General features: G+C 39.1%; 1 protein-coding gene across 1 annotated transcript; it reads right to left on the bottom strand.

Moving 5' to 3' along the window:
• Window positions 1–442: 442 nt before the first annotated feature.
• Window positions 443–22,096, bottom strand: NT5DC3 (5'-nucleotidase domain containing 3). The gene is made up of 14 exons (XM_031050172.2): window positions 21,901–22,096; window positions 18,337–18,521; window positions 15,276–15,350; window positions 14,768–14,823; window positions 11,759–11,849; window positions 9,969–10,106; window positions 8,556–8,616; window positions 8,219–8,321; window positions 7,982–8,083; window positions 6,887–6,968; window positions 6,459–6,545; window positions 5,125–5,265; window positions 4,697–4,761; window positions 443–3,623 (listed from the first exon to the last, which is right to left on the bottom strand). Exons 1-14 carry the CDS (start codon window positions 22,094–22,096, stop codon window positions 3,362–3,364), a joined length of 1,644 nt encoding a protein of 547 aa, XP_030906032.2. The 3' UTR covers window positions 443–3,361.
• Window positions 22,097–27,948: the final 5,852 nt, after the last annotated feature.

The raw sequence follows: 27,948 nt of genomic DNA, 5'->3' as shown, positions 1-27,948 counted from the left end.
ATTCCCCTGTGATAAGCTACCTGGTGTAGCTTATGATACCTGATAAGCTGTGCAGGAGGGACCAGGAGGAAAGGTGTCACTCCAGGAAAGCATGAGTTACCTCTGAAAGCAGCCTCATCAGAGCAAGGTCTTCAGGTAAACCCAGAGTTGTTGACATAGCTATCCAGCACAGCCAAGGGAATCTAATGTGTATATATGCCTGGATGAGACAAGACTCAGGTGATGTCCCCAAGTTCTTCCCTTGCCCACCATACATACTCCTGCTTGGTTTTATCTGTAAGATACTAAAAAATTCACAACACAAACACACTTAAACACACACGTGCACACACACACACATATATATATATTTAGGGTAGTTTTCCCCACAGAGTTTTGTCGTGTTCTTTCCTTCTCCCCAGTCACCCAAAACACTAAGGCAAGGCTCACAAGGATCATAAGATAAAGTCCAAGCATTTATTTTTGTAATAATCATTAAATATTTTTATCACAAAAAAAAATTCCACAGTTCATTAAACTCTTCTTTTACTGACAGATTATTCTCTTCCATGTTCTTGATAGACTAGAATAAAAATTTCTTCTTGCTTTGGTGTTCAAATGAACTATTCCCCCAAAATGAAGATAAACATGTTCAAAAACCTCTTTGAAGTCAGTAACGTAACAAGATTAAAATAAGTAATGCAGAAAGTGATAAAGTGAAATCATTACAAAAATGAAAGACATTTTCAAAAGTTAAAGAGCATTCTAGCACTGAAAAATAAATAATACACTTGAAAATTCTCACTTAAATTCATATTATCTATAGCTGGGTTGCTTTAAAGGAACGTAACCCTCCCATAATCTTTTTTCTTTTCATGCAGTGTTGTTTATTTCAAGAAGTCATGCAATATAAACAAGATTTTACTTCAGCTGGCTGTTATAACATAGCTTTGTACAGAAGGTTGATTTGTAAGCTAAGAGAAAGGGAGAAGGAGAGCAGAAAATCATCTTATAGAATCATAGAATAGTTAGGTTTGGAAAGGACCTTAAGAAAATCTAGTTCCAACCCCCCTGCCATGTGTTACGTGGATAACCTCATCCAACACAATTAAACTGTTCCTGCTTAACACAGTAAAATCAGGCAAACCGACTCCTAGCCAGCTTTACAAGAATAATCACAGAGCTATAACCAACAAAATATTATCGAATGCAATAATGCAGAACCAAGTAACAGAAGATTATTATTTGCTGGTAGTAAGATGGAGAATGTACAGTTTGGGGTTGTGTTTGGGTTGTTTTTTTTTCACAGTGCATTGAAATCTCTGGAGCCTGAGAGGTGCTACACACGTTAACACCGAGTTCAGTTCTAGCTGAGCATCAGGATAAAGAATTGAAGGCAAATTGGGGGTGTTTCCATCCCCACATTTCATTATTAAGTTATGCTAAATATTTCCTGCACAGCCCCACCAACAAGTGGCCTGATAAAGCCAAACTAACTTCCTAAAAAACTTTATCATTTTCTTCCAGCAAAACAGCAGGACCGTCAGATGAGCTTACTCATTTTGAGTCTGTCTGTTCAAATACACACAGGGGTGTTGCACATCAAGTCTGAAGCAGGAACACAAGAAAACCAGGAACATAAAATCTGTAACAACCTCTGAGGACTTCAGATTGATTTCAAGAATACAGGAAAACTACTTATGAAGTTGTGCAGGCTAAATTAGAATACATTCATTACTTTGCAAATATGCTTTCAAAAATATGGGAGGTACTGCATAAGAAATTCCATACAGGTACTTGCACATGACAGAGGTTAAAAAGAAAATAAACAAGAAAACTTTTGGTCACCAAAAGTTTGTTTACCTGACAATCATGGTAGGAAGCAAATGATATCCCAAAATGAAGAATACCAAATGCTAGATATTTTAAGTATATGTTTTTAAAAACAGAGCCTTTAGTACCTACAGTTTGAAAAAATATTAATCATATTCTGCCTTCTAAAATGGCTGGGGTGGGAAGCACCAGTTAAAGAAAAAGAACAAAAAATCCTTTGGATGCAGAGAAAGGAAGGCATCCGCATTTAAAACCAACTAGGTAGCAGTTCCATAAAGTGCCTGTTTGAGGAAACACATCAACAGACGTTTTCCTTGTGCAAAATAGACATTTTTCAGCTCAAATCTTTGGAACATATATTGTACCCAGAGTTTGTGCTCACACGTTACCTGCAATTTCAGTAATTCAATAAAAACTGCACCATCAAAATTATTTTGCTTGATGCAAACTGTCCACCACCCCCAATTCAGCTTTCAGAGTTTGAGCTAAATAAAGGGCATCAGAAAGCTCTGGGTTTCATTCTCTCATTTCTTATTTTGTCTTGTAACTCATTTGCTCATTGTGCGTGCTTACTTTTGACTGTAAAAGTCCATTAATGAAGGCTATATGAAATACATTCTCTCCTAGGGAACAACAAAACCACATTGCATACCGCTGTAAGACACTTAAAATTTTAAAAAGCAGCATTTAAGTTCAGTCTTAAGCCTGACAGAGATCTGTCTGCTATGAAATGCAAAACACAAGACCTCTTGAAATGGCTTTAGTATTAGAGAGTGAATATTTAAAGTCTTTTCAAATTTAAACAAAAACTAAAATTTAACAAAAGGAAAGAAAAGTTAACAAAAGGAAGCTGAAGCTGTTCAAGTCACTATCACTTTCAGTTTTAGGCTGAGGTCCACCTACAGCCAAGCACAGCCATTACAAGAACAGAAACTGCACAGACAAGAGAAAAAGCCCCTCAGCCTGAGCCACCAGTACTGTAATCACTGCAATGCAGCAGAGCCACACCAACACCATAGTGGTTAGTTCAGTTATAGGGAAGGCTCTAGCTAAGGCAGCAAGGAAAGTTAAAATTCATACATCATCCCTTCTCAGCTGCACCATAAACTGGCTATTAACTGCGTATCACTGAATTACTAATACTGCATTTAAGCTTTTCAATGCCAAGATCCATTACAGGCTGCAGCTGGAGTGCTGAATAAGGACAGAACAGAGAGTACAGGTATTTGTAAACCACAAGGCTTCAGATCGAAATTTCCAATGAACAAACAAAATCAACCACCCTAGATCACCACCAATCATTCCACTCAAATGTGCCCTTCCTCCCAGCCCACTACGGTTTTGGCAGTCCATCAGTTCTTCTGTATGTAAGATGAATTTATAGATCTCCAAGCAAAAGAGGAGAAAACAGGTACTACACTTATGAGAACAAGCATGAATTACCTCTAGATCAAGATAATGCATATAAGTGACTTAAATAAAATACATGTACTTTCAAAAAAGTTGTATGTATTTGCCCATTTTAATTTAAAGACAAGCTGCTGAATGTTTATTTGATCTGAACTGTCTCTGGTAGGAGAGGTATTCTGAATGTACCAGTGTACAGCTGGTCTGACCAGCCAGGAAGTTCATGCTGCAACGGAGTCCTTCTTGGATAAAACGTGTAATCAGGCTCATAGTTCAAGAGACAACTCAGTGATGCCATGTAGATATCTGCAAATCTAGAGAGACGTCTTAGGAAATAAGTTGGATTCTCGTCAGTTCTGAATAAGCTTCCAAACTGTGCATTGAAGAAATTCCTGTTCATCTCCCTGTCACAGAAAAACAACAACCGAAAAGAATGAAGATACCTGCACACATTTCCTTACCAGCTAGTATCCAGAACCTGAAACAAGCAGTTCCTATAATTTGTTCTTTGCATTATTCTCTTGCCATTGCACACCAACACACTTAAATTCAACGTAATTTTTGCACCTCTTGCATATATGTAGCCTAGATCTAGCAATCACAATAGTGAACAGAAGAGCTTCACACTTTTCTCACTAAAACCAGTAATAAGTTGCTTCTGACTTCAGAAACACAGTGTCTCAAGCTTTCTTTATCCCAGAGATAGTAAAAGACAACTTTTGCCTTCATCTAAATCCTAATGACATACATTTGACCCAAAGACTTTAAAAAAAGAAAAAAAATGATTTGGCTTAATGTACACAAAAAGCTTAAGCACATCTTGGAATTAACTTCTGTTATTAGTCACTGCCAAGTGTAATTCCCATTTCATTTACTTCTGCATTTCTGGAGAAGGCTGCTGGTAGGACAGCTGCTGGCTTTGCCACCTATTCACTTCACACACTCTGCATTTAGGGATTACTCCTTCACAACAGTAGACTTTAACCCTGTTACTTATGTTTGTGATGAGTTCACTAGTAGTGCAGAGCTCAGTTTCTGCATACTCTTAATATGTATTGTATGTAATCTGAAGAAATCATCTAAAAAACCTGAAGTGGCACAAGTCTTGATACAGAAATGCATATTTATATTATGCAGAAGTAAAACTGAGTCATCAGTGGCGACAGGGGCAGATTAACACAGGACAGGAGAAAGAAAAGTATTTGACGTTACCCTTTCACTCAGAAAACTAACACCTGTTCCAAAGAAGGGGAACATGGAAAAGTGGTTCATATGCACAAAGGGTCAGAAGGGAGAAGAGCTACACAAGAGACAGGCAGAATACTGCTTTACACATATTATTTTATAAGGCCTGTAACTACCAGATAATATAAAATCAGTGATGGAGAAAAATTATGAAGAGAGATTTGGAGGACATCACATAGAACACCTGGCTACCATGAAGCATATTACAAATTCTTCATCTCTAGCATCTTACCTCATTTCCTTTCTTTCCTTCTTCCATTCTTCTAAAATCATTTGTGAATCAGGATCACGGTGAACCTGGAATATAAAGTATGGGTAACAAGTAACTAAGGATGCCCTCATAAATGAGGTTTTCCATTACTAAACCTTTATCAGCTAATAGAACAAGAGCAATGCTTCAGAGATCAGTATACAGAAGTTATCCACATGCATTTTAAACAATGAAAGCAGGAATAAATCAAGGCTGACCAGTGTAGAAAGGAGACAAGATTTTGACAAAATTCTTATTAAACTAGCCACACAAACAATTGCATTTATCTACAATCAAACTGGTGAACTTTCATGAGACAGAAAGCACTTGCAACATCAATGTCCAGCATTTAGAAACTTGGCTGTATCCCTTCTGCTACACAGAGCCGATTATACACACAGAGAACAAACCTGCATGTGTTCCAGTAATCCTGTCAAGGTTTGAAGCCAGGTCATGGTTTGAATGTACTTCTCTGTGTTCATGATTTTAATCTCTGATCGTAACTCTGGAATAATTGCACCAGTGCGCCAGCCATGCTTCAGGGTCAAATCCTATTTACCAAGAATTACAAAATACAAGTATTAGTCTTAAAAAGAAATACATCATAAAAATATAAAAAAAGAATTTAACCACAGTTTATCCCAAAGGGGCACTAATTCAACTGCTTCTTTTCTATAAGCAGAAATATTAAACAGTGGGACTTAACTGTGCCAATAGAAAACAGAACTTAATTTCAGAGTAAGCTTCAAAAGCCACAGTTTTAAAGAGAGAGGCAGAAAACATATGAGCACTTGTGAACAAACACTAATTAATCAGGTTTGGAACAAATAGTAGGAAACTCCTCTTTCTTGTAGATGAAACCTCTACTGCTGTCAGAATCATCTGGAGGAAATCGCGTGTTGGGTTTGCGGTATTTGCACAAATACTCGTCTGACAGAAGGGTCCTATCGGGACCCATCAGGTATTCAAGCTCCACCTGACAAATATAGGACAAGGCAGCTGCCACCTGTGCTCTTTCCTCCATTGTACCAGAGAAGGACAGAGCTGCATCCTCCTTCATTTGGCTCACAGCCTTCTGAAGCACCTAAAATTACTCTTCTCTTTAAAAGCAGACTGAAACAAATAATGTTAACATCTGCTGCTGCTGCAACTTGTTACTACAGCTTGGCAGTGCTAAGTCACATCCAGGCATTCATATGCCATCAATTACAAAAGAATTAAGTAGTGGTTGTTTATTCTAAAGTAACAGTTAACAATATACTTGCTTATTAGGTAGTAAGAAAATGCCTGCATAGTGAGGATACAAACCACAACAAGATCCCAGTAAGAAAGTTTGTGATTAGTGACAGGAAGATTGCCTCCTGCATTAAAAACAGAAGTTAATTCAGCTCATAATACACTTGGTAGTAACTGTCATCCAAATCAACCATATCCTGTACATTTGGATATCTGTGCTTACTCTCCGTTACATTTGACACAACCAGTATCTGGATCAGGAATACAAACTCACACATTCCTAAGCACAATTTGGAAATAAGTTAAATGCTACAAGTCAGGTGGAGAATATGGTCAGCAACAATTTTCTTCACTGCAAGAAAAGCAACATGGCTTAGCTACCAACACAAATGTTAGTGTATTTAGAAATTTCAAATTAAGTGTGTTATACCGAAAAACTGGGAGGAAGAAAAGAAAACTAACAAAAAAATTTGTCTTTTATCCTATTTTGTGAAAGTAAACTACTTACTGCCAAGTCACTGTAAATGTGATCACCAAAGTAGAGAACCTTAGAGCCCCTCCAGCCAGTAAGCTTCAGAAATTCATACAAATTACCCTGCAGAAACAATGACACGAACATTGCAACAGCATGCCACTTGCACCTTCACAGGCTAAAAAAAAAGAATTTAGTACACCCCTAACAGTATTTTCATATCAAGAATCTTATCCTCACTTCATCTATTATGAATTCCAAATTTTATAAGCAGTTTCAGTAATACTTCAAGAGGCAAGGCAACTGCAGATATACAATACCAATGATAAATTCGTACCACTTCAATTATTAAAATAACTCTAACAAGCATATCTACTTTTTAGAAGCATTTTTAGCTAAAGCAGCTTGGGATTCTAGAAAATAGGTATTAAATTTGAATTGAAAAGAGTTTATTGAAAGCATACCTGTTTGTAAATCTGACCTTTCTGCAGCTTGTGAATTCTGTCCCAGAGCAATACTCCCCTTTCATTCACCTTCCGAAACGGTCTAGAATAGAATTATATGCAATAGTTACACTGCTGCAGAAATTCTGCCACTTTTTAAAAGGGGATTAACATTTTAAAATAAAATATATTAATGTTTCAAAAGGAAAACATGCTCTTTAGCATCTGACCATTCTGTAATAGAGGAAAAAAAGCAAGGCTTCAACACTTCCACTTTAGCCAGTGAAATGCAGTGTATCTATCTAGTCTACCTATGACTTTTTTAATGGAGTTTGAGAACAGCTGTTGAAAACTAAGGCAGGTATCCCAGACAGATGTGAATAAACAGTGTGAATTATCTGCCATTAAGGAGAGAACACCAAAAAAGTGAAGATGCTTAAAAATTTTGCCCAGTGCCTCATTCTGTGCAACCGAAAAACTAAAGAAGGGGGCAGAGGACCAGGGGCAAGATGTACAGCAGAGTTCTTTTTAAAATCAAATGAAAAGAAAAAAAAAAAAAAAAAAGAAACTAAATGAAAGGGCAGGGGGGGTGGGTGTGGCAGAAAAATCCACCTCCCTCTTGCTTTCAAATCACAAGTACACATACAGGAATGAGTCTTTTTTCAGGTGTAAGAGTAGTGTATGTTTACCTAGTTAGCAACTAGTCCAAATACTCCAGTCTGTCAGCTAGTCTGCCCTTTAAACATTAGGTGTGACTAAAAAAACCCCAGAAGCAATGAAAGACATTTCCAGATAAGGGTCAATTCTGAAAGGCACCAAAAATTCTCAGTTTTATTAAGAAAGGAATATGCTTCACCAACTTACAAGCTAAGATGCTAGAAACTGCTTCTGTGACCCTAACTCAGTCCAGAAGGCCTGTAACAGCTGCTGAACTTTCTCAGGCAAATATCTGGACTTCAGAACTGGGTGTTGCTGCATTCTGTAATGACCTTAACCAGGACTTCATCAAATATAATTTCATTTTACATTGTATCCAAATTGAAGTATTTTGTAACATGCTCCATAGCCTTATATGGAATAAACTACTTGAATAATTTTTACTGACTAAATACCAACCTTCGCTTATCATTGAAAAAGTTCGGCTTCTCAGCTTGTACAATGACCACATCAAAGAGATCTCTCCAATCCTTGCCAACTATGAACTTCATGCCTTTGTCCCTAAAAAGTACAAAGGGATATTAACAGTGAAGCATAACAGAAGTGCAATTATCTGTGCAATATAATGAGTTACAATCAAGAAGCTCATCCTCCCCAGCCCTTAGAAATGTATACAGCAAACAACTGTTCACTTACACAAAGCTGCTGGGACTGTTTGTGATGAGAAACATCTTCTTGCCATGATCAGCCAGCTTTGCTAACACCGCACGGGTTTGTTCAGCATAGCAGATGTATTTCTCTGTGAGGATTGAGGAAAATACAGTAATTGAAAAAATTTTTCCACAACAATTTTCTCTGCATTCAACCAAAGTTTCAGAATGATGAGGTTATACTTAACAAAGGCACTTTAAACAAGCCAAATAACTCCTTCAAGCTTTAAAATTTAGAACTTGTAATCTTAAATAAGGAAGGCAGAAATACAATTTTACTACCAGTGAAAAAAGATTTGATAAATTATCTCACTAGTACTTACCAATATCTGCTTCAATTGCTCTGTACATTATTCCTTTGATGTGGACATCCCTGATTGAATCCTGTCAGGAAAGCAACAGAGCACCACAGAATTGAAAAATCTTTTCAAGTACAAAAACCAGTGCTCACTGCATAGCAGTAGTAATTTGTTTGTGAAACAATTGATTTCTCTGAATTACACTTTCAACTTCACAGAAATGCCATATGATTTTCATGATATATATGTCACCACCAGACAAAGAGTAAGCCTGTCCTCCAAGAAACTAACCTTGCAATTCTGGAAAGTATGAAACTCTAAAGTACTGGGTCTGTTTCACACAACAATTATGAAAGGGTGCTCATAAGGGTGAAGTGGGGTGAAAGCCCTTTGCAGAAGCAGAGTCGTCACAGATTTCCAATGACCTTTGGAGCAGAACACATTCCTTTCCTCTTGCAAAAAAAACCCAAAAGCTTTAGGTCAGATTTTAGATTATGATCACTCACAAATGCCCTGGCTTTGAAAACTAAATTTATGAACAGATGAAAGAAGCTAAATGCTTAAGCAAAGTACCCATAAGGCACTCTGAAGGCATTTGGCAGCTCTCCTGAATCAGCTCCGTACCAGCTTTGTTTAGGACAGTGCTACTGCCATTTTGGTACTTATGGGGCATGTCCTAAAAATCCTCACAAAAATGCCACTATAGGGCTTACAAAATGTTGGTAATGCTGAGCAGTACAGAAGCTTCTACCAACGGTTCAGCAGAAACCACAGAACTAGCCTATGTAACCATAGGCAGAAGGGAAAATTACCCTGGAGGTCAAAAGCTTCCTGTATGGAAACCCTGTGCAGGCAAATATCATCAACTTGGGCATAACCTCCTGTTCTTCAACAACTACGACACAAAATTATCTCCTCTGCGGGATATATCCTGAGGAATCAAAGGGGTCAAATTACTCTAGTTATTATTACTACATTTTTTGGAGGAGGAAAACACACAAAATAGATATGCCAAAAGTAAGAGACAGCAAATGATCGTATACTAGTGAAGATACAGAAGCAGCACAACTGAAAGCTCTGAACTGGAATTCCCTATAGCCTCTTACAATTCCTCCTAGTGAGAAAAGTATGCATTTAATAACAATCCAAAGAAGCTTTATTGACATACAAAAGCTTCTTCACTTTCCCCCATCCACCCCTCAAACCTATAAAAAGAGCAACATCAAATTTAAAACTAACTTCAAATTATTCTGTTTCTTTTCCAAGGTCTACCTTCATTTTACTTATGTTTTCACAGTTGTATAGCAATAATTACTCTATACAACACATAAAGTTGAGGTATTTCACTGGAGCAGACACAACACTTTAAGCTTCCTGAAGAGCTCAGGGAGAAGATGCACAAATGCAGAGGTTTACCTAAATCTTCAAAGCTAGTACCTTAACATCTTTGTACAGATGAACGGGCTCATAGTCTATGTTGTTTTTCAGAAAGTATTCATTCACACAAGAAAGGAGTGTCATTTCTGGCAAGGAAAATATATCCATGAATTGCTTCATTGTATTTCCTTGTGAGCTCTATAGGGGTGGGAAGAAAACAGAAGAAAACACATGTGTTTCTCAGATTAGAACACTTCCATTCATTCAGTAGAACTACTTGAGCTTAGTTGCAGATACTCAGCTTTTGCCGTAACTGTTCTCAGTGCTTTAGATGCTTTTTGAACTAACAGATTTTTTTATAAAATAACTGCAATAAAAGTGTTGGCTTTATTTTAAGCATTAATCATGATGTGTTACTCTTAAGAGCAATATTTTAATTCATAAACATATAAAAGACAGTGCTTAGCTAAAAGTCAAGAGAAGGACTTTGAGACCTTCACTGCAAGACTGCGTTTCTAAAAATAAGAGGCACTGGGTATTGTGATGGAGTGGAGGCTTTGTTATCTTCATTTTTTCTTCTTAATGAGGAGAATACTGATTAGGACTACAAAACAATTTACATCCCTGAAAAGGGGTGATAAAAACTTGCAAGAATCTACAATAATGAGGCAACAAAAGAAAACAATTCTACTCTGCAAAAGCTGTAAGTATAGTTGTTTCACAAAAGCGGAGAATATCATAGAAGAGCAAATACAAACCAAATGCTTCTCAAGAAGAAGAGAGGTAAAGTAACCTGCCCAAGACAGGACACTGGTCAAGATAACAGAAACATAATGGCTGAGATTGCAAGAGACCTCTGGAAGCCATCTTGTTCAACCTCCCTTCTCAAACAGGACCACCCAAAGCCAATTGCTTAGGACCTTGTCCAGATGGCTTCTGAATCTCAAAGGATGGAGACCCCATAACCTTCCTGGGCAACCTATGCCAACACGCAGTCACTCTTACAATAAAGGAAGTGTTTCCTGATGTTCAGAGGAAACCTCCTGTGTTTCAGTTTGTGCCCACAGCCTCTTGTCCCATCACTATCAAAGAAAGCATAGACCTGCAGAGACCAAGGCACCCCACAGGGAATGCCAAGGCAATACTCAGAACTGCTGCAGAGACCAGATTTGGGAATTCTAAGTTCAGCTGCTTAAAATAAGAACAAGTGCGAGAACAAAATGCTCCATGGTACAAAGGGCCTTTTGCGTCAACATGGAATTAACATCCATAAGTAAAAGAGGTAAAATAAACTTGTTTTTCACTGAAAAGACAGCACCGTTCTTCATTTGGGAAAGAGAAAGGAACCTACCAGCAAAAATTATCAACTTTCCCCACAGAGCCAAATCTTAAAACTTAAAAGCTTTATCTTTTATGATTCATCTTTTGTGAAATCCTCTTAAGGTCAACTCTGCCACCTTGTATGCAAGGGATGCCTCCACACATTTACTTGCTGCTATATCAACTAAGTCATTAGACCACTGGGAAGAAGTACATCACCAGGGTAAGGTACCAGACATGGTTCATTTCCCAGCCTTTATCAGTTCTGTGGTGCAAGTCACTTGATTTTGTTATGTTCTGCTTCTCTGTCTGTATGACTGGGCAAGGGAAGAGTGAAAGAAGAAACTACAGCAAGCAGAAGAAAGAAAATGCATTTGTCATTTTAGAGGACAAACTTCACAGCTAGCACTGTAAGTCAATCATGTATTGAGAAAATATAACTGCTAGTAAGAACAAGAACAAAAGGCAATCACCACTATCCCTCCCCTCCCAAAACAAAATCATTTTAAAACAGCAGTTTGTGGTTTTACCTTTCCATAAAAGTCACTCATTTGTTCTAAAGGGACATGGGAACCATCATACATTGCAATGACTTCTTCATCTGGGACGACACTGAGGCCTCTGGAAAACAACATTTAGTTTAGTTTAAAAGTCAGATTAAAACCTTGAAGTAATTACCGAATGAAAGTCTGACAGCTTAACGAATCTGGAGCTTATTAAAATACTAATAATGTCATAGGAACACTTTAGTCTGTATGTTAAAACAGCATCTTTCCTTACAGAGCAAGTAACTTTTTAAGAGGCTGACACACATAGAACACATTCCAATTTTAAGTCCTTTTTACTTTCTTACAGGAAAAGAGCTAATTAGTCTCCATTGCTACTATGCCTTAAGGGTTTGTAAGTACTAGCTAAAGCTTCCAGCTTCTTAACACAGTAATTCCTCACTCTGCCTTTGTTTCATACAGCACTCTTAATGTTTAAACCAGATTACTCTGCAGCATGACCTTGAAGACTCAAGGGAAAGAAAAACATACACAACCTTTAACAAAATAAGGCTTTCTTCTGAAGTGTATGAACAGTTCAGTTTCCCAAAATTTAAGATTACGTGACGAATTCTTCACAATCACAGCCTGTTCATCTGTACAACTATAAAGTTCAACTGACAGCATCGACAGATGTACTGTTCACCTATAGCAGCACTCCCACTACCGCTCTTGGAGATGTGCATTATCAGAGTGATACCAGAACTGCTTACACCTCTCAGTGCAAATGAAGTTGTATGCTTGGGCAAGTCCTACTACCTTCTGCTATACAAGTGACCTACGCACTTATGGAACACACAGTTAAAACTAAGAACTACAGATATACAGCAACTGACAGCAAAGTTCCGTGTTGGCATAGAAGAGAAAGGTTAGATTATTTTAAACAAAAGCAAGCATTGCACGAGCTGTAGCTTTCATTCTTGCCCCTACACACACCCGCAGGTACCACGATGTGTGGCTTAGCAGTCCATCCTGAATTACTTTGGGTGATACCAAGAACAAGGGACACTAGTTCTTCAACAAATCTCAATACCTTTCTCAACTGGTCATCATGTTCTGGCTTTGAATGTGCATTTTGTACTAGGAGCTGACAACAACTGTGATCATTTACTACTTCATTCTGTCCCACTCTGAGTCATAGGGCAAGACTGCTGATGAGCTCACCACCCATTTGTCTTCTCCTCTAGGTCACTATATATGGTTCCAGTCATATCAATATCCTTTCCAACAACATCTCTCAAAGCCTTCAACCCTTTTTTTGCTCCCCCCACCTCCATACAGGTGGTTGGAGAAGCAGCATGTAAATGTCATGACAACTTGATGACCAATAGATCCAGGCACCATCAACACATACCATCCTTTTGTCCCTCTATCAACAGCTCTTCTGTTACTCTCATACAATCAACTAGGTTGGAAAAGACCTTTAAGATCATGAAGACCAACCATTACCCCTGGGCAGTCACCCCACATTTAAGATGACTGTCAAGACATCACTAAACCATGTCGTTAAGGGTCTTATCTACATGGTTTTTGAACACTTCCAGGAATGACAATTCCACCACTTCCCAAATTTAATTCTCCCACAGTGAGACGGAAGATGGCAAGTGCCCTAGCAGCCCCTCCACCAAACACACATACATACACGTTTCCATTCGTTACTATCTTAATATTTCTGCTACATACCTCTACAGATAAACGTAGCTCTGATTACTTCACCTAGGCTTTAACCTAGCAAACTAGCATTGTTCACAGTGAAAAATGTAATAATGTGACAGCCTTTTTGCACTAATCTTACAATCAGTGACCTTCACACTGAGTTCTCTGGTTCTCTCCTAGGCCTGAATAAATCATTCCTTTGGAAACCACAGGAACAGGTTCTGTCAGTTGAAACATACAGTAATTACACCAGCACATATAAATGCTATAAAGCTTCACTCAGTCTCTGATGATACACACAGAACACATTCTTTTGGCAGCCTTAGCTCGCTACTATGTTGAAAATACGAGTCTAATGCTGGACTATGACATCTTTTTTCCTCTTTCATTTTCCTTACCTTCCTCTCCTCTCTCCCAAAGTGCATCTCAGACTAACCCATGAAGAACAGATCAATGACTATGGCTGAGTCGTATACCTACCTGCCTCACTAGCAGATGAAAAGAGGTAATGAGCATGTTATCATCATTTCATATTACCATATACAGTCCTCATAGTAAATCACTGTGAGGTTGAATTATCTTTTGGCCCTAGAAGAAAACTTTTTGTGCAATGATATCAAGAAAGATGCTTAGGCTTCTTGTTTACTTGAAAATCTGGCACCAAGTGTAGTATTCACATCAGTCAAATGTGTACTGCTTCATTACAGCAAACTGGGCCATGCTAAAAACTCTCCTATCAAAGATCACATACAGTATGTCTGTATTATGCAGCAAAGCACAGCACAGAGATTTCCTATTTAACTTCAGTTCAGTAAACTCAAAAATATCAGGCTGTGCGAACAGAAAGCAGTTGTACTCCATTCTGCAAGTATGATGTGGTTGATGTGTCCAAACTTAAAAGCTCTGTGCAAACACACAAAAGGCCTCTCAAGTATCAATACAACCACACCAAAGTCATGCTAACAGCCAGCCTGTGACCGTTATTTACATAGAAAGCAACAGCAGAGAAGTCATCAGTGTATTTTTAGATGTCTTTCAGCACAATTTAACAGCCGGAAACAAAGTGAGTCAGCACTATGTGACCAACCAGCTTGCCAACTTCCCCAGCTTTGAACTGGGGCATCAGCTGTACTGTATCAGTCAGTAACCTTGTGCATATATCTGCGTGTAGCCCAAAGGTGCAAAGAAACCCCCTTACTACTAATGCTGTTAATTCATGTCTGTGCTTGTCAGGGCACTGTTCCGAATGCAAATCTAAGATGTACATTAATAAATGCAACTAAGGGATTAAAAAATAAAGATACCTCTTTATTATAAATAGGAAGTAATTTTACTCACCTATAAACTGTTCCCAGCTGAATATAATGAAAGGCATCAATCTTCATTAATAATGCCTTGCAGGGAACAAAAATCAATTTTTAATCACATTAACTGTTCGCCATGAAATTATAAAAATCAAAGCAATTTCATCTATAGCCTGTCTCAGTAATGCCTGAGCACATTTGCTTCAACTTCCTTTATAGCTTCCAAAATACTTTCACTGATGGCTTTTACCGAGGGCTTGCAAAATCACCAAGGAAACATTGCCCAGTGACCTGAGCTAAGTCATGAAGAAATACCTTTCCTACTAGCAGATGCCTGCTTAGGTTTATTGTGTTGTACTCTAAGTTGTCTTCTGCCACCAAAAAAAAAGCACCCAAGACTTTTTTTAGTTAAGAGAAAAAAATGAAACAAAATCCTTGTATGTCAACGCAGAGTGAAAAGTCAGACTTTTAAAAGCCCTATTTCTTTTCTTTGGTTAGGTTCTCAGCACTAGATAACTCATCACAAAATTATTTATACATACCCGGTGTACATCATAATGAAGTCCTCTGATTGCAAAATTGGGATCATAATCATATTTTCTTATTTCTGCAGGGTACTAAGAAAAGAGAACAATGATTTGATTTTAAATCCATAACACCAATGACTAAAAAACTTTTTCTACAGAATTTTAAAGCCAACATTTTCTACATTTCTCATTTTCACTAGTCATTAAGAGGCTTTTTGATAGGTTAGTGAGATTTGAAGAAATCTATGTTCAGTGTGAGACAAGTCAAACATTTTTTTCCAAAATGCAAAGTCATTGTTTTAAATCTAAGTCAAGCACCATACCTGAAGTTGGATAACCATGTACTCTGTAGAGATCACTTTTGAGCATTAGTCTTTTGTTCAAAAGGTTATTTTAATATATACACCTTTGAAAGCAAACTTTATTTTCTTAAATTCCTAAAATTTAATGCAGAGTTATCTTGCATGGTGAAGTCTCCCCAAGAAACAGACTATATGAACACAGTTTCAAACTTAACCTTCTAGCTAGAAACCCAAGAACATGCCATAATTTACAGACACCTGAATTTTACCACTCCTATTGAAAGAAAAAACAATACATCATCAATATTAACAGGAGGAAAAAAAAAAACCACCATTTTTGTCATTGTCAAGAAATAAAAGCAGCACAACAATCTGTTCTGACTCCCTCACTGCACATCATACTCCTGATCTTAGATTGTCAGTTTGAAATTTAGCTCCTAGGGGTGTTTATAAAGATACAACGCACCACAAATAAACACAGATGGAGAGGAAGGAAGAAGAAAATTAACAACAGCTAAGGGGTTTGTTCATTTGTTTTTAAAAGGTAAAATGCTTCATTTATTTCTGACAAGGCTTAAGAAAACTATCATTTCTTTGATTAACCAAGTGAAAGGCAATTCTTGATTTCTCTCCTGCAGGCACAACCATCTTAGAACTCGACAAATGAATCACAGGCACATTCTCCACCTTCTCTACAACTGTCTCCATACATACAGGGCTAACTTACAAGCCTTTGGTGAAAAAAGATTATACAGCTTCAACAGAGGCTCTAGCTACTTTTACCAAAAAAAAAAAAATCTCATTTTCTCCACAATTTTTTTACCTGTGCTGAAGAGGACCTGCTCTGCAACTGCTGTAGATCGTGCTCATACCAAACACAAGCATCTACACTTCACAAAAATACTTCTAACTTCTGAACTATCATCCCCACTACAACTTCCAGAAAACACAGGGGAAGCTACTGACTGAATGAAGAACAGCATCAAAAGCTAACTGACAGGTTGGAAAGATTTGTAGATTTGGCCAGGGAACATGAAGCAGAAGAGATAAGGGAAAACATCGAAGGAGGATACAGAATGTGATCAAATCACAAAGAAGGAAATCTATTTCTGACTCTTTCAAATTTCTGCATACTTGACTTTCCTACTTTACTAGAGGGCTGTCTTTTTGCACGCATGCCAGCACACATGAGAAAAAGATTGAGCCTCCCTTGGCACACAAATCAAAGCTTCCTTATAAACCAAACAAAAAAAATTATTAAAAAATTGCACTGTTTGCTTATCTTTCTCTTGATAGGGATACTTGTATCTGGACTGAAATAGCAGTACAGACAAGGTGACACAAGGCCTATGCACTAGGAAAGAAATAAGCCCAAGAACAAAAGTTTACATTCAATATGTGCTGCCACTTCTGAGATTAGCATTAAATTGATGTTTATTTTCTTGGACACACTTCAAAATTAAAGGGAAGAAAAACATTAACAGCGTAAGAAGCTATAGAGACAGCACTAACAAAAACTGTTGTCCCTCAATAAATTCCAACAAGAGATGATATATTTCAATAAGCTGCCTCAAAAAGTAATTACAGCTTCATTTCCTGTAACTCAAGAGAATTTAATTGAGACAAACTGGGAAGTTATTACTACCTGAATGCATTCAAATATTAAAGACAGCACAGTTTGAAATTCTGTCTACAAGAATTAATCTTGACTCCTACAGTAACTTTTTTTTGCAAGAACCACACAGTTTTAATAAAATCTATTTACACATCCTACAGCAATTGCTGCCGAGACATGCCAAGATCTCAGAGGGATCAAGTTGTGTATGCTTGTGGCACCCATGAAGTTTTGTTTGCTCTTCCAGGGATATTTATAGATGTTTATATATAGCTCCTAACCTTTAGATTCAAACCCAAAAGTAGAATAACACCACCCATTCAGATTTAGGTTATATGAAATATACAAGCAGTTATTAATTAAGTTACTCTGTGAAATACTTTTGCAGGAGAATTTTCCTGCGAATCCTACAGTCCAATAACCTTTGCCTCTTTCAGTCCACATTTTCTTCCATTTTTTTTGCAATACCTTCAGCTTCCAAGTCATCCACCTCCTCCCAGCGTTCATGACACCCAGTAACTTCTCCCATCCCCAGACTACCCAACAACCAACTCCAAGCTGCTTGGATGTCAACAAGTCACCAGTGTAACACACTGCTCGGTGAGGTGACAGGGCAGTGCTCCTTCATAGAGGACTACAGAGCTGAACACTTACTTGCATATTTCTTGTATTCAGCCTGATTACAGCATTACTGCAGATGCTGCCCCTTCAGCTAACTCAGCTGAAATGCCAGGGACATAACAGAGCACCTCACAAGCACACAGTGTAATCAAAGACCTCTTAAGAAGTCAGGCTAAAAGTATTTCATATGGAAATTAATCACTGCACTCATAGCAATGCATAAAACAGAGCAATGGTAATTTGCAAGCTTCCAATTAATGACAATCAGAAAAAAAAAACACTAAAACCAAACCCACCACCAAATTAAAAATTAAAACAAATAAAACTCTATTCCTTAACAGTTGACAGATTGTGCTCTGCTCAAAACTGCAGCTGAGAATAAACCAGGACTTGTGTGGTTCATATGCAGCTGTTGTACAAAATGTGCTATAAGGGAGCCAAGCTAGGACGAAGGCATGAAAAGAGTTATGTCCCTCTCAGAAATTATTTCTATACTCTTGATTCAGCAGTTTATTGTTATTCCACTAATTTTTCTTACCCGATGCTCATTAATAAGAAGATCTCGAGCAGCATTGAAGATCAGCGTGTGCAGATGCTTAGAATAAAAGACCAAAGTGTAGTCGTAATCAAATCCATAAATTTCAATGTCTGACAGGCTCATTTCATTGTTTGAAAAGATAGCATCTGGATTCAGCATGTTACTCATGATTGAAGGAACCAACTCTGGGGAAGGAAAAAACAAAGAAGTTAGATTAGCTCTGCAGTTTTAAATAATGCACAGAAATCCATTAAGCAATTTCTAAATATATAAATGATGATGGAAACTATCAAACTAATTGACACTAACCAGCTAATCCTTAACAAGATGATGCCATTTGAAAGTGCTGTCCCTAACTTTTCTTGGTGACCCACAGCTTTTACCTGAAGCACACTTTCCTCTGTACAGTTCAAGTAGGAGGGAAGATGTATTTTGACACATCTCATCAGAGGACCCCAAACTCAATATATGTAATCTTTAGCTAACTCCATTAACACATTTATTACTGCTTTTGAAAATTAAGTTTGGAGTTGGATGATATTATTATTATTATTATAAAAGCCTTGTCTTCTCCCATTATCTGGTCTGGCTTCTGCTCCTTTAATTTGACACTTCTAATTTTTTTTGCTTCATCATTTCAAGATTACCACAGTATCCCACTGTCAACTCAAATAAATAAACTTTGTGTGATTGCAATAGTTTCCAAACAGTTACATACACATTGCTATGCTTATTAACCTTCTAGCATGTTAGGAAGCTAAAAATACTCTGCTGTTCTCTACACACAATTACCTGGTGTGTGCAAACCTCCAGGGTATGTTTCCCTTGATATTTGTTTGAAAAGTACACTGAGAAGTTAAGACTACTTAGAGCCATAAGATATTAAGTAACTTTAGGACCAATACCAATGTCAGTATGAAGAACGTTTGTAATTGTTTAGAAAACTTGAAAAAGCAACATTAGGAGGCTAAATGCTACCCTTGTGAAACTATAAAACATGAACATGTTTTCCTTCCTTCCCTTCCCGTATACTATCTTTATAAACCAGCTTTCCCTATTATGGAAAAAAGGGAGTTTACATCTGTGTTTGGAAGAGTGAGTTTAAAGGGAACATGCTTTGTTTGGTTACTTTCTACATAAAAGTCTAGAAGGAATTGGTCAACACCTTCAGCTTTGAGGATTGATACACAACATGCTCCACCATGAGGGGGAGGAAACTACCTGCACAAGGCAGGTAGACATGGAGACTCCAGGTCTGTTAAAAACTTGAGAGCATTCCATTTTGAAAACTCTGGCCAAACACACAGAAAGAAAAAAGACATTTATTTTATAAAGTAATACTTTAGTCTGCCACACAGTGAATGGACAGATACAATAAGAAACTTTTACAGATTCCAAATAACAGATTGCAATGTGAAACCATTCTGCTTTACCTGACGCAGACACCCAAGTCTTCTAATTTTTAAGAGAGAGAAGGAATTAAACTCTCTAAGTTTCTTTCACCAAAAGAAGATCCCAGGCGTTCCCCACGCTTAAGTGGTCATTGTAAGCTCTGTCTTTCAGGGGATTTAACAAAATAAGCTTCTATCAAAACATTAGCTCCTGCTATCTCTACTCACTGCTTATAGTAATTCATGAGATAAATGTTATGCTCAGCTGAGGTAACAAAATAACCAAATGAATCTGACATGATACTATTAAGGCAAATACTCCTACTCTATAAAAAGGGCCATGAATCACCTAATTAACTTGAAGCCATAACCATAATTTTAAGTTAACTTCCAAAATAACTTTACAACACCCATTTCTGTATTATAAATTATTTTTTCAGCTGTACAGCCTGGTGAGTTAACTTCATAGCTATTACAACATTCTGGCTGGCAGACAGCATCCCAAGTGCTATAAACCTTGCATCAAAAACCAGCACAGCTTTGTCTTCTTAACACTGTAACTAAGTGAATGCCACATACTTGAAGCCATGGGGTGACTTAGGCTGTAATAAAATACTCATAATTATTCTAGAAGCACTTTTACCAACCCACACCCACTGACTGACTTATTTTCCTCGTAACATTACCCTACTCTCCAGCCTCAGCTCTTAAGTATTATTTGGGTGTGGCTTAGAACAAGAAAAAGTTAATTTCAAGAACAGGAAAAGAAAGATTCAAAATAAAACATATTTACTCTCTTCTTCCTGTCCCTTATCCCACCCTCCAAATTCCACAGTATTCTTCCAAGATTTCCAACGCTTGTGTTAGATCTTCTGAAATCTCTTTTGAGATCTTATTTCACTTGTGAAATACTGCCTCTATTTTATGTTTGCAAACACTACATTCGCACCTAGCAAAGCGATGTCCCAGTTCATACTCAAGTTAAGTGGAGGATAATACCGCAATTTCTCTTTTTAAGGACAAAACATGCAAGACTAAAACATAATACGCTGTCACTACAGGACAAGCCTTCTCACTTGACGTTGCAGAACACATACCGTGTCTTTTGGATCTTTAAATTAAAGATCACATATTCAAGCTTCTTGGTAATACTCTTTCCATCAGACCAAGGGCTGAAGCAAGCAACCTTCAAGCAAGTACTGGGCCCTTAACTTTTTGGCTAACAGGGCTGAACAACAGTGCTTCCCACAGCAATGTATGTGTCAGCAGTGTTTCACCCTGGCTTCAGTGCTTCATGGAAGTATTATAATGGAACCATAAGTAAAACAAAAAGTAATAGCGTCACAGACTGGTGTGGGTTGGAAAGGACCCTTAAAGCTCATCCAGTTCCAACCTCCTGACACCTTCCACTGGACCAGGTTGCTCAAAGCCCCATCCAACTTGGTCTTGAACACTGACAGGAATTGGGCAGCTACAGCTTCTCTGGGCAACCCCTGCCAGTGTCTCATCACCCTCCCAGGGAAGAATTCCTTCCTAATATTAAAATCGAAAGTCATGCAAAACCTCTCAGCACTTTCTGGAAGCGCAGCCTATTGCATAGATCCTTTCTAACAGACAACCAACTTCCCAACTTTCTTTTCACACTTGCCTTTCTCCAAACACATCTCGAACAACCCGTCACTCTGCCCAGCCCAAGCTACGATGTAGGAGAGGCTTCTCCTCCGAGGCCGTTCCGAACAGGTACAGCCCAGTGGAATTAAGAGGGGCAGCCGCCCCCAGCGGTACGGCTCCGGGGATCCGGAGACCCGCGAGGCAACAGTCCTACCCACGCTCCCCGTCCGACTTGAGACAGCAGGAGCGAGAGTACTTGGCCACCAGACCCACGATGGCTCCAAGAGCAGACGGCGGCTTCCCGGAGCTCTGCGGGACAGAGCCACAGACGCTCACCAGGGACAAGAACCCCGCAGGGTTAGAGGTGGGGCGGCTTCATCGCCGCCCCACACAAACACACACCTCGCTCCTTGAACCCTTCCTGCTGCCGAACGGCGCTCACAGAACTCGCCGCTCCTCCGCTCCGCGCAGCCAACATGTACCTACTCATTTTAGGACCGGCAGCACTCCGACCTGCAGCGGGAGACGGACCAGCGCCCGCGGGCCCCGCGTCCCGGCTCACCTTTGGTGGCTCTCTTGGCCTCCTTGTAGCGCGACCACAGGTAGTTCTTCATATCAGGCGGCGGCTGCGGCTGCTGCTGCGGGGCCACCGTGCAGAAAGCAGCGGCCCCCGCGGCGGGCAGGGCCCTGCACCGCTGCCCGCCCGGCGCCGCTCGCCCGGCCGCCAGCAGGGACCGCACCACCGCCGCTCCTGCCATGCTCCTCTCAACCCCGCGCCGCCGCCGGCGGCTGAAGTCACTTCCTCGGGCTCCGCCCCGGGGCCGCGCGGAGGCGGGGCCCTGCCCAGCGGCGGCAGGTAGCACCGTCCCACCGCCCCCGGTAGGGTCAGCTGCCCCGCGCCGCATGCTGCCTCACTTCCATGGGGGCCCGAGGCGATCGGCCGGCTACAGCGGGAAGCGGCTTTCTAAAGCCCTGACCCAGGTGGAGCTAACAGAGGGCTGGGTCCCCGGCTCTCGGGTCTGCCGTCGCGGCGATGGAAAGCAGCTTCCCTCATCCGTAACCGCCGGCAACAGTTCGTTAGCAACTACTGAGGCGTCACACGCAGTTCAAGGTCAAGTTCAAGGAGTGGAAGGGGAAATGCACCCCAACCGCACAACACCCTGCTCCTCGGGTGTCTCACTGTGCAAGGAGCTGCCTGGTATTCACATCACATCAACAGCAAATGCCTACTTTTCCAGCCATGGTGCACTTGAGCTATATGCACCTGCTTACATCCACAAACAAAATAAGCTCAAAAGAAGCTGGATATAAAATATATAACACAAAGAACAGAATGAAATCCACAGAAGCCATACCGCTGTTTTGAAACACTCACCACTGGTATCTGTAGACCCTGTCAGTCTGAGAACTTCAATCAGATCTATCAATATTTGTTTAAAAAAAAAAATAACAAGTTAGATGACGCATGGATGAAGAACCACCAAGTCCAGACCATTTCCACAGCAGAAAGGTGATTGATCCACATGCAGAACATCCCTGATGTGCTCAGAAACTTTCTTTACAACAAAAGGAACATATTCTTTTTTTTTTCCAGGACAGTAAACATGAGCTTGTTCTTATACCAAGGAGATCCACAGAACCTATTGTCACTTAAGTCTGGAAGTTATGAAGTTAGTCAGCCATTTTTCCCCATGCATCTCTAAAGCCTTACAAATCTGAAGGATTTCAGACTAAATATTGCTCTTAGCAATCTTTTTTTTTTTTTTACAAATAATGACACCCATTGTATTTTTACAGCAAAACCACAACAAACTGAAAGAAAAACAATCAACCTTGTATTTCAAAGTGTCTGTCAATGGGTAGCTGCATGTTCTGTACTCCTTACTGAGGCTGAGTTCTTGATTGACATTATAACTGTGGTTGCCAAAAGTCTGATAACTGTGGATTACCCAGACTTGGTTACTTTGTGGAGACCAACTACAGCTTTCATCAAAGTTCCTACGTTATCACTTATATTACATTGTCATTTTGTTATTGCAGTACAACGTTCTGGTATACGTTACTAGGAATCCATCATGATAAACTCTGGGAACAAGGGTAAACAAGGCAGTCAGTATCTGGGAAACAGACAAAGCAAAAGACAACTCCACAGAGAATTTCTAACATGGTACATGCTTCCTTTAATCTTTCTAGTCAGAGATTTTTTACAGAACATTTTTGTTAGAACACCCTGGAGCAGAGGAAATTTAAACTTCTATATGCATTTCAGCATCAGACTTTCCATGTACAACTAGAAAAAAAACAAAGTAAGTCATCTATGAAATTAGGAGACTCAGTGAAAAGACATTCTGAATTCATAGCACAGTTCTATGGCACTGTAGATTTTCTCATCATCCAAATCCCTAAAATCAATCACCTTCAAACAAAGCAAAAATGCATTAGAACTGGACAGCTTCTCCACTCCAGCCTACGGGCTAATTAATCCCATGTGCAATTCAATTGAAATTAATGGCAAAAGGCACATTGTTCCTCTCCTGAACACAGCCTAGCCTGGTCTCCAAGTTCCAAGACTATAAATATTGTGAACAATTACCACATCAGTAGGTGAGGCATTCTCAAGGAAGAGTTACAAGAACTGCTCTGAATAACACAAGAAGGAGCAGTAGCAGAAAAGCCATTTCCAGCAGTCAGTGGAGGTGTTGCTGTTGTGGCATAAGCAGAAATACTGCAGGGCCAGGGATTTATGTTCCTCTACCATGACACCAGCATTAAGGTTAGTAAACTTACCTCTAAAAGGGTAATAAAGTGCTTATAGCACTGTCACAGTCTCTGAAACCCAAAGACTTTGAACTTTCACATTCATTTATTCTTTATACTATTAAACTAGAATGATGGTATTTCTCTTTCTTCTGCAAGCATGTGCAAGAATGTAGAAACCACTGCTGTGGGTAGAAATTCCCTTTTTTGCTGCAGTCTGCAGTTAGCTCCACAGGTAGCCAGGACTAACTTAGAAAGAGAGATGTACGCTTGAGTGTCTAGTCCCAGTGCTTTCAGAGATCATCCTCCCCACATGTCAGGCAATATGCTTTTGTAATGCTAGCATTTTCTTGAGGTATGTGATACAAATTAAAAAATGTTGTTTTCTATATGATATTCTGTTAACCATAGCACCTTTCGGGGTGAGGGGATGATTACTTTTTACTTACCTGTTAGGCCAGTTGGTGGTTCACACAAATCAAAGTAACCCCTAAGTGTTAGCAGCAAGACTGGAGACAGAACTAAAACATGAGGTGGTAGTGTCTAAAAATAAGTTGTTAAACAACTCAACTTCAGACAACTCTGTCCTTGCCCTTGTCTGCTGATCTGAGTAATGACTCAAATACTGGAAAATATGTGATAATGTAAACTGATATGAAGAAGACATATGGAAATTAGTTTGTCTTTATTTGGGATCTATAGAAGATAGATAAATATACATTCCTTCTTCCAGAAGTTATATCAGTACTTATATAAACAGAATTGGGTATACAGAAGTAGAAGTCAACCTACAACTGCATTTGAAATATAATCTTACAGGCTAATGTAACTTTAAGTGTCCCTTCTTAATCAGATCAGTCCAAGTGATTCCAACTGCAAAATTACTAAAAAGGAGGCATCCAATACTTTACAATACACAAAAGAACACAGACTTTCCCTCATGTTGTTGTCAGAATTGACCACAACTATGACACTTTCCTGGTACAAACTGGAAGGTGTTTAGGTACGGCTGGCAATTAAAAAAGAAAAGCTCACACCCAACATAAAGAGCTTCACAGAAGTATTATCCTTCAAAGAAGAATCTCAGAGGGCCATCTAACTTCATGAGTAGAGCAAGAAATAGCATGGACCTAAAACCAAAAAGGCATGCAGTTGTGTTAAATACAGACCATATATCCCAATTTATATCTGGCATCTTACTACTTACTGTTCAGGACTTGTGGGATTAACTAGGGTCTGAGTGGGGATAATATACACAATTTCTTTCAAGGTAAACAGAACGGTTATGAGCTAAATGTTTCACTTTTGGCTGAATTTTGTGACCAGGAGTAATTCAGTACATATTATCCCCAGTTCACAAACACCTGTTGAAGGTTCAAGACATAGATGCCATGTAATCTCCATACATACATACATAAAACACCTTTGAGGACCTGTTAAGTGTTTCACATATGCCATGTATGACAAATGAGACCTATAATTACACCACTAATTTCTTTTCTTTTCACAGTTCTGTTCACACAGGGAAACAGGCAAATCTCCCTGCAGCCTGCTCAGCCCTCTCAGCTCCTTCTTACATCTGTGATTATAGAGAGCACTCATCACCTCAGAAACCACTTGGCTAATAAAGACACTCCTGCACTTAAGTGATTGTGGGGTGGATTTCTAATCAGCTAGTATAGTCTTTAAGTAAAGCCTAGGACTGGGCTAACAGATACTACAATTCGTTAAAGTCCCATTGAATGAAATTAAAATGCAATGCTAGGAAAGCTGATGGTATCTTAATGGAGCTTCTGTGGTACAGTGTTCCAAGCAGAATAGCTTTGTAAGCAATAAAACCATTTGACAGATTGTATCAGACAGCTGTTTATTACAGAGGTGAATGACCTTGGACTAACAGAGAATGGGCAACACAGAAGCAGCCCATTGTGAAAGGATAGGAAGTCTTTCTTACTGCCTTAAAAGATTCTGAGGAATGTTACATTCTTCGTCTTTAATATATTGCCTGCTTACACAAATTTTCCTAAATGTGTTTGTCAAAATTATTTTGCTTTAAAGGCCACAGAACCATTAGATGCTGGTGACAGTTTTTAGGCATTATTGACCTGAGTCCTCTTTGAAACAGTACCCTGTTGCAGTCCCTTTAGCCAGCCAGTACCTCTCTCTCCAACCAATGTTTCTGTATGAAAAACTCTTGCACACATTAAAATCTTATGTGTTTTTTCTGGGGGAGAAGTGGTGTTTAAAAATATGTGGAACTGTGTTTATGTGCAACTATTTGGGGAAAGCATCTTTAACTTTGGAGAAAAATCTTTTCCCCGAGTTACTTATTTGCTTCCTTTGCGTTGTTGTAGTAATACTAACACCATTTGAAGTGTGTTTGCCGTATTCAGCGTGGACAAGCAAGAATGTAAGCACACACTACCTATGCATGCAAATATATGGTTAAAACAAGAGTAGAAAAACAAAACAACTGAAATATGAAACATTAGTCTCTGTAATGTTCCTCACAAACTCCAATATAAACCAGACCTGAATACTTTAAATGTTACACTTCCATAGTGGAGCTGGGTAGGGAAGATACTGACTATTTGGTTCTGCCTGGTGAGCATTTGTCAGCCATCCCTCCTCCCAAAAGAAAATGTGTAATCCAAACAAATTATGAGATTTTCTGGTAACCCAAGTGGCACAATTTAGCATCCATGCACCTCGCCATGTGAATTCTGGTATGTTTTTCCAGCCATTGCATCAGACATCCTAAAAACTTGCCAAAACTCTAAAAAACTCCTCTTCAAAAAAAAAAAAAAAAAAAAAAACCCAGTATTATCAAGCAAACCTAAACAGGGATGCAAGTTTTGTAACTGCTTTTGCCTAGCTTCCTAGCTTTACAGCCTAATCTTGTACTGAAGAGATTAAATAACAATTAAAAAAGAACCTTGATTTTTATATTAAATACATTTTTAACTATATATTCACTTCAGAGCAAACTTACCAGAGGAGTTAGAAGCCCATCATTTTTCTCTGTTAATGCTATCCAGTATAGTACATGCTAGCTGTTATGTGACAGGTGAGCACTTAACCAGCATCTGGCCCAAAGGGAAGTCTGAGTCTGCAAGGTAAAAAACAAGAAACCTTGAATTATTTTATACCAGATCTCAAAATAATAATACTGGCAAAGCAGACAAAGCCAAGCCTATCTGTACCTAAATTCACAGTGGACAGGAAATGTGAAGAAGAACAGTACAGAGACAGCCAAATGGTCTGGAAGAAAGATGGGTCACATCCTGGACATGTCTGCCTGGCACGGCACTCAACCAGTCCCAGTAGCTCTTGCACAAGGTTGTTTAACCCTCAAAAATTATCCAGAGCTAAGACAAATCCACCAAGGTCTGTTCTACCCCATGAAACTTTGCATTGCAACCAAACACCTGGCCAAAAAAGTGTAGATATACCTTTGATTTGGCCACGGCAGTCCCCAAATGCATATATTACTCCTATTAGAATCAAGACATTATTTCATCACACCGTATGCTAGGACAGAGGATTTTCTATCCCCACTTTCAGTGTGTTCCTGACAATTCATCCCTAACATGGCAGAAGGGGGGGGGGGAAAAATCCCTGTTGAATTCAACACTTGCAACAGGTTATAACTTAATGCAGGCATTTTTCCCTCCTTCAGCAGGAGTTGTTGGAGGGACATCTTTCTAGCTTTGTCACATAATAATGTCAGGGAGCAAGCTCTGGTCAAATGACATATCACAAGGAGCAGGGCCCACATATATCAAGACAAAAAAAATGGTTACCCTGGTCTCTAGTGCATGGATTGCTTCCAAGTAATCTGAAAACTAATCCA

The sequence above is a fragment of the Melopsittacus undulatus genome, chromosome 5 (genome assembly GCF_012275295.1).
Source record: "Melopsittacus undulatus isolate bMelUnd1 chromosome 5, bMelUnd1.mat.Z, whole genome shotgun sequence".
Lineage (NCBI taxonomy): Eukaryota > Metazoa > Chordata > Aves > Psittaciformes > Psittaculidae > Melopsittacus > Melopsittacus undulatus.
Note: the sequence above shows the minus strand (reverse complement) of the source record. Positions and strands in the feature narration are given on the sequence as shown.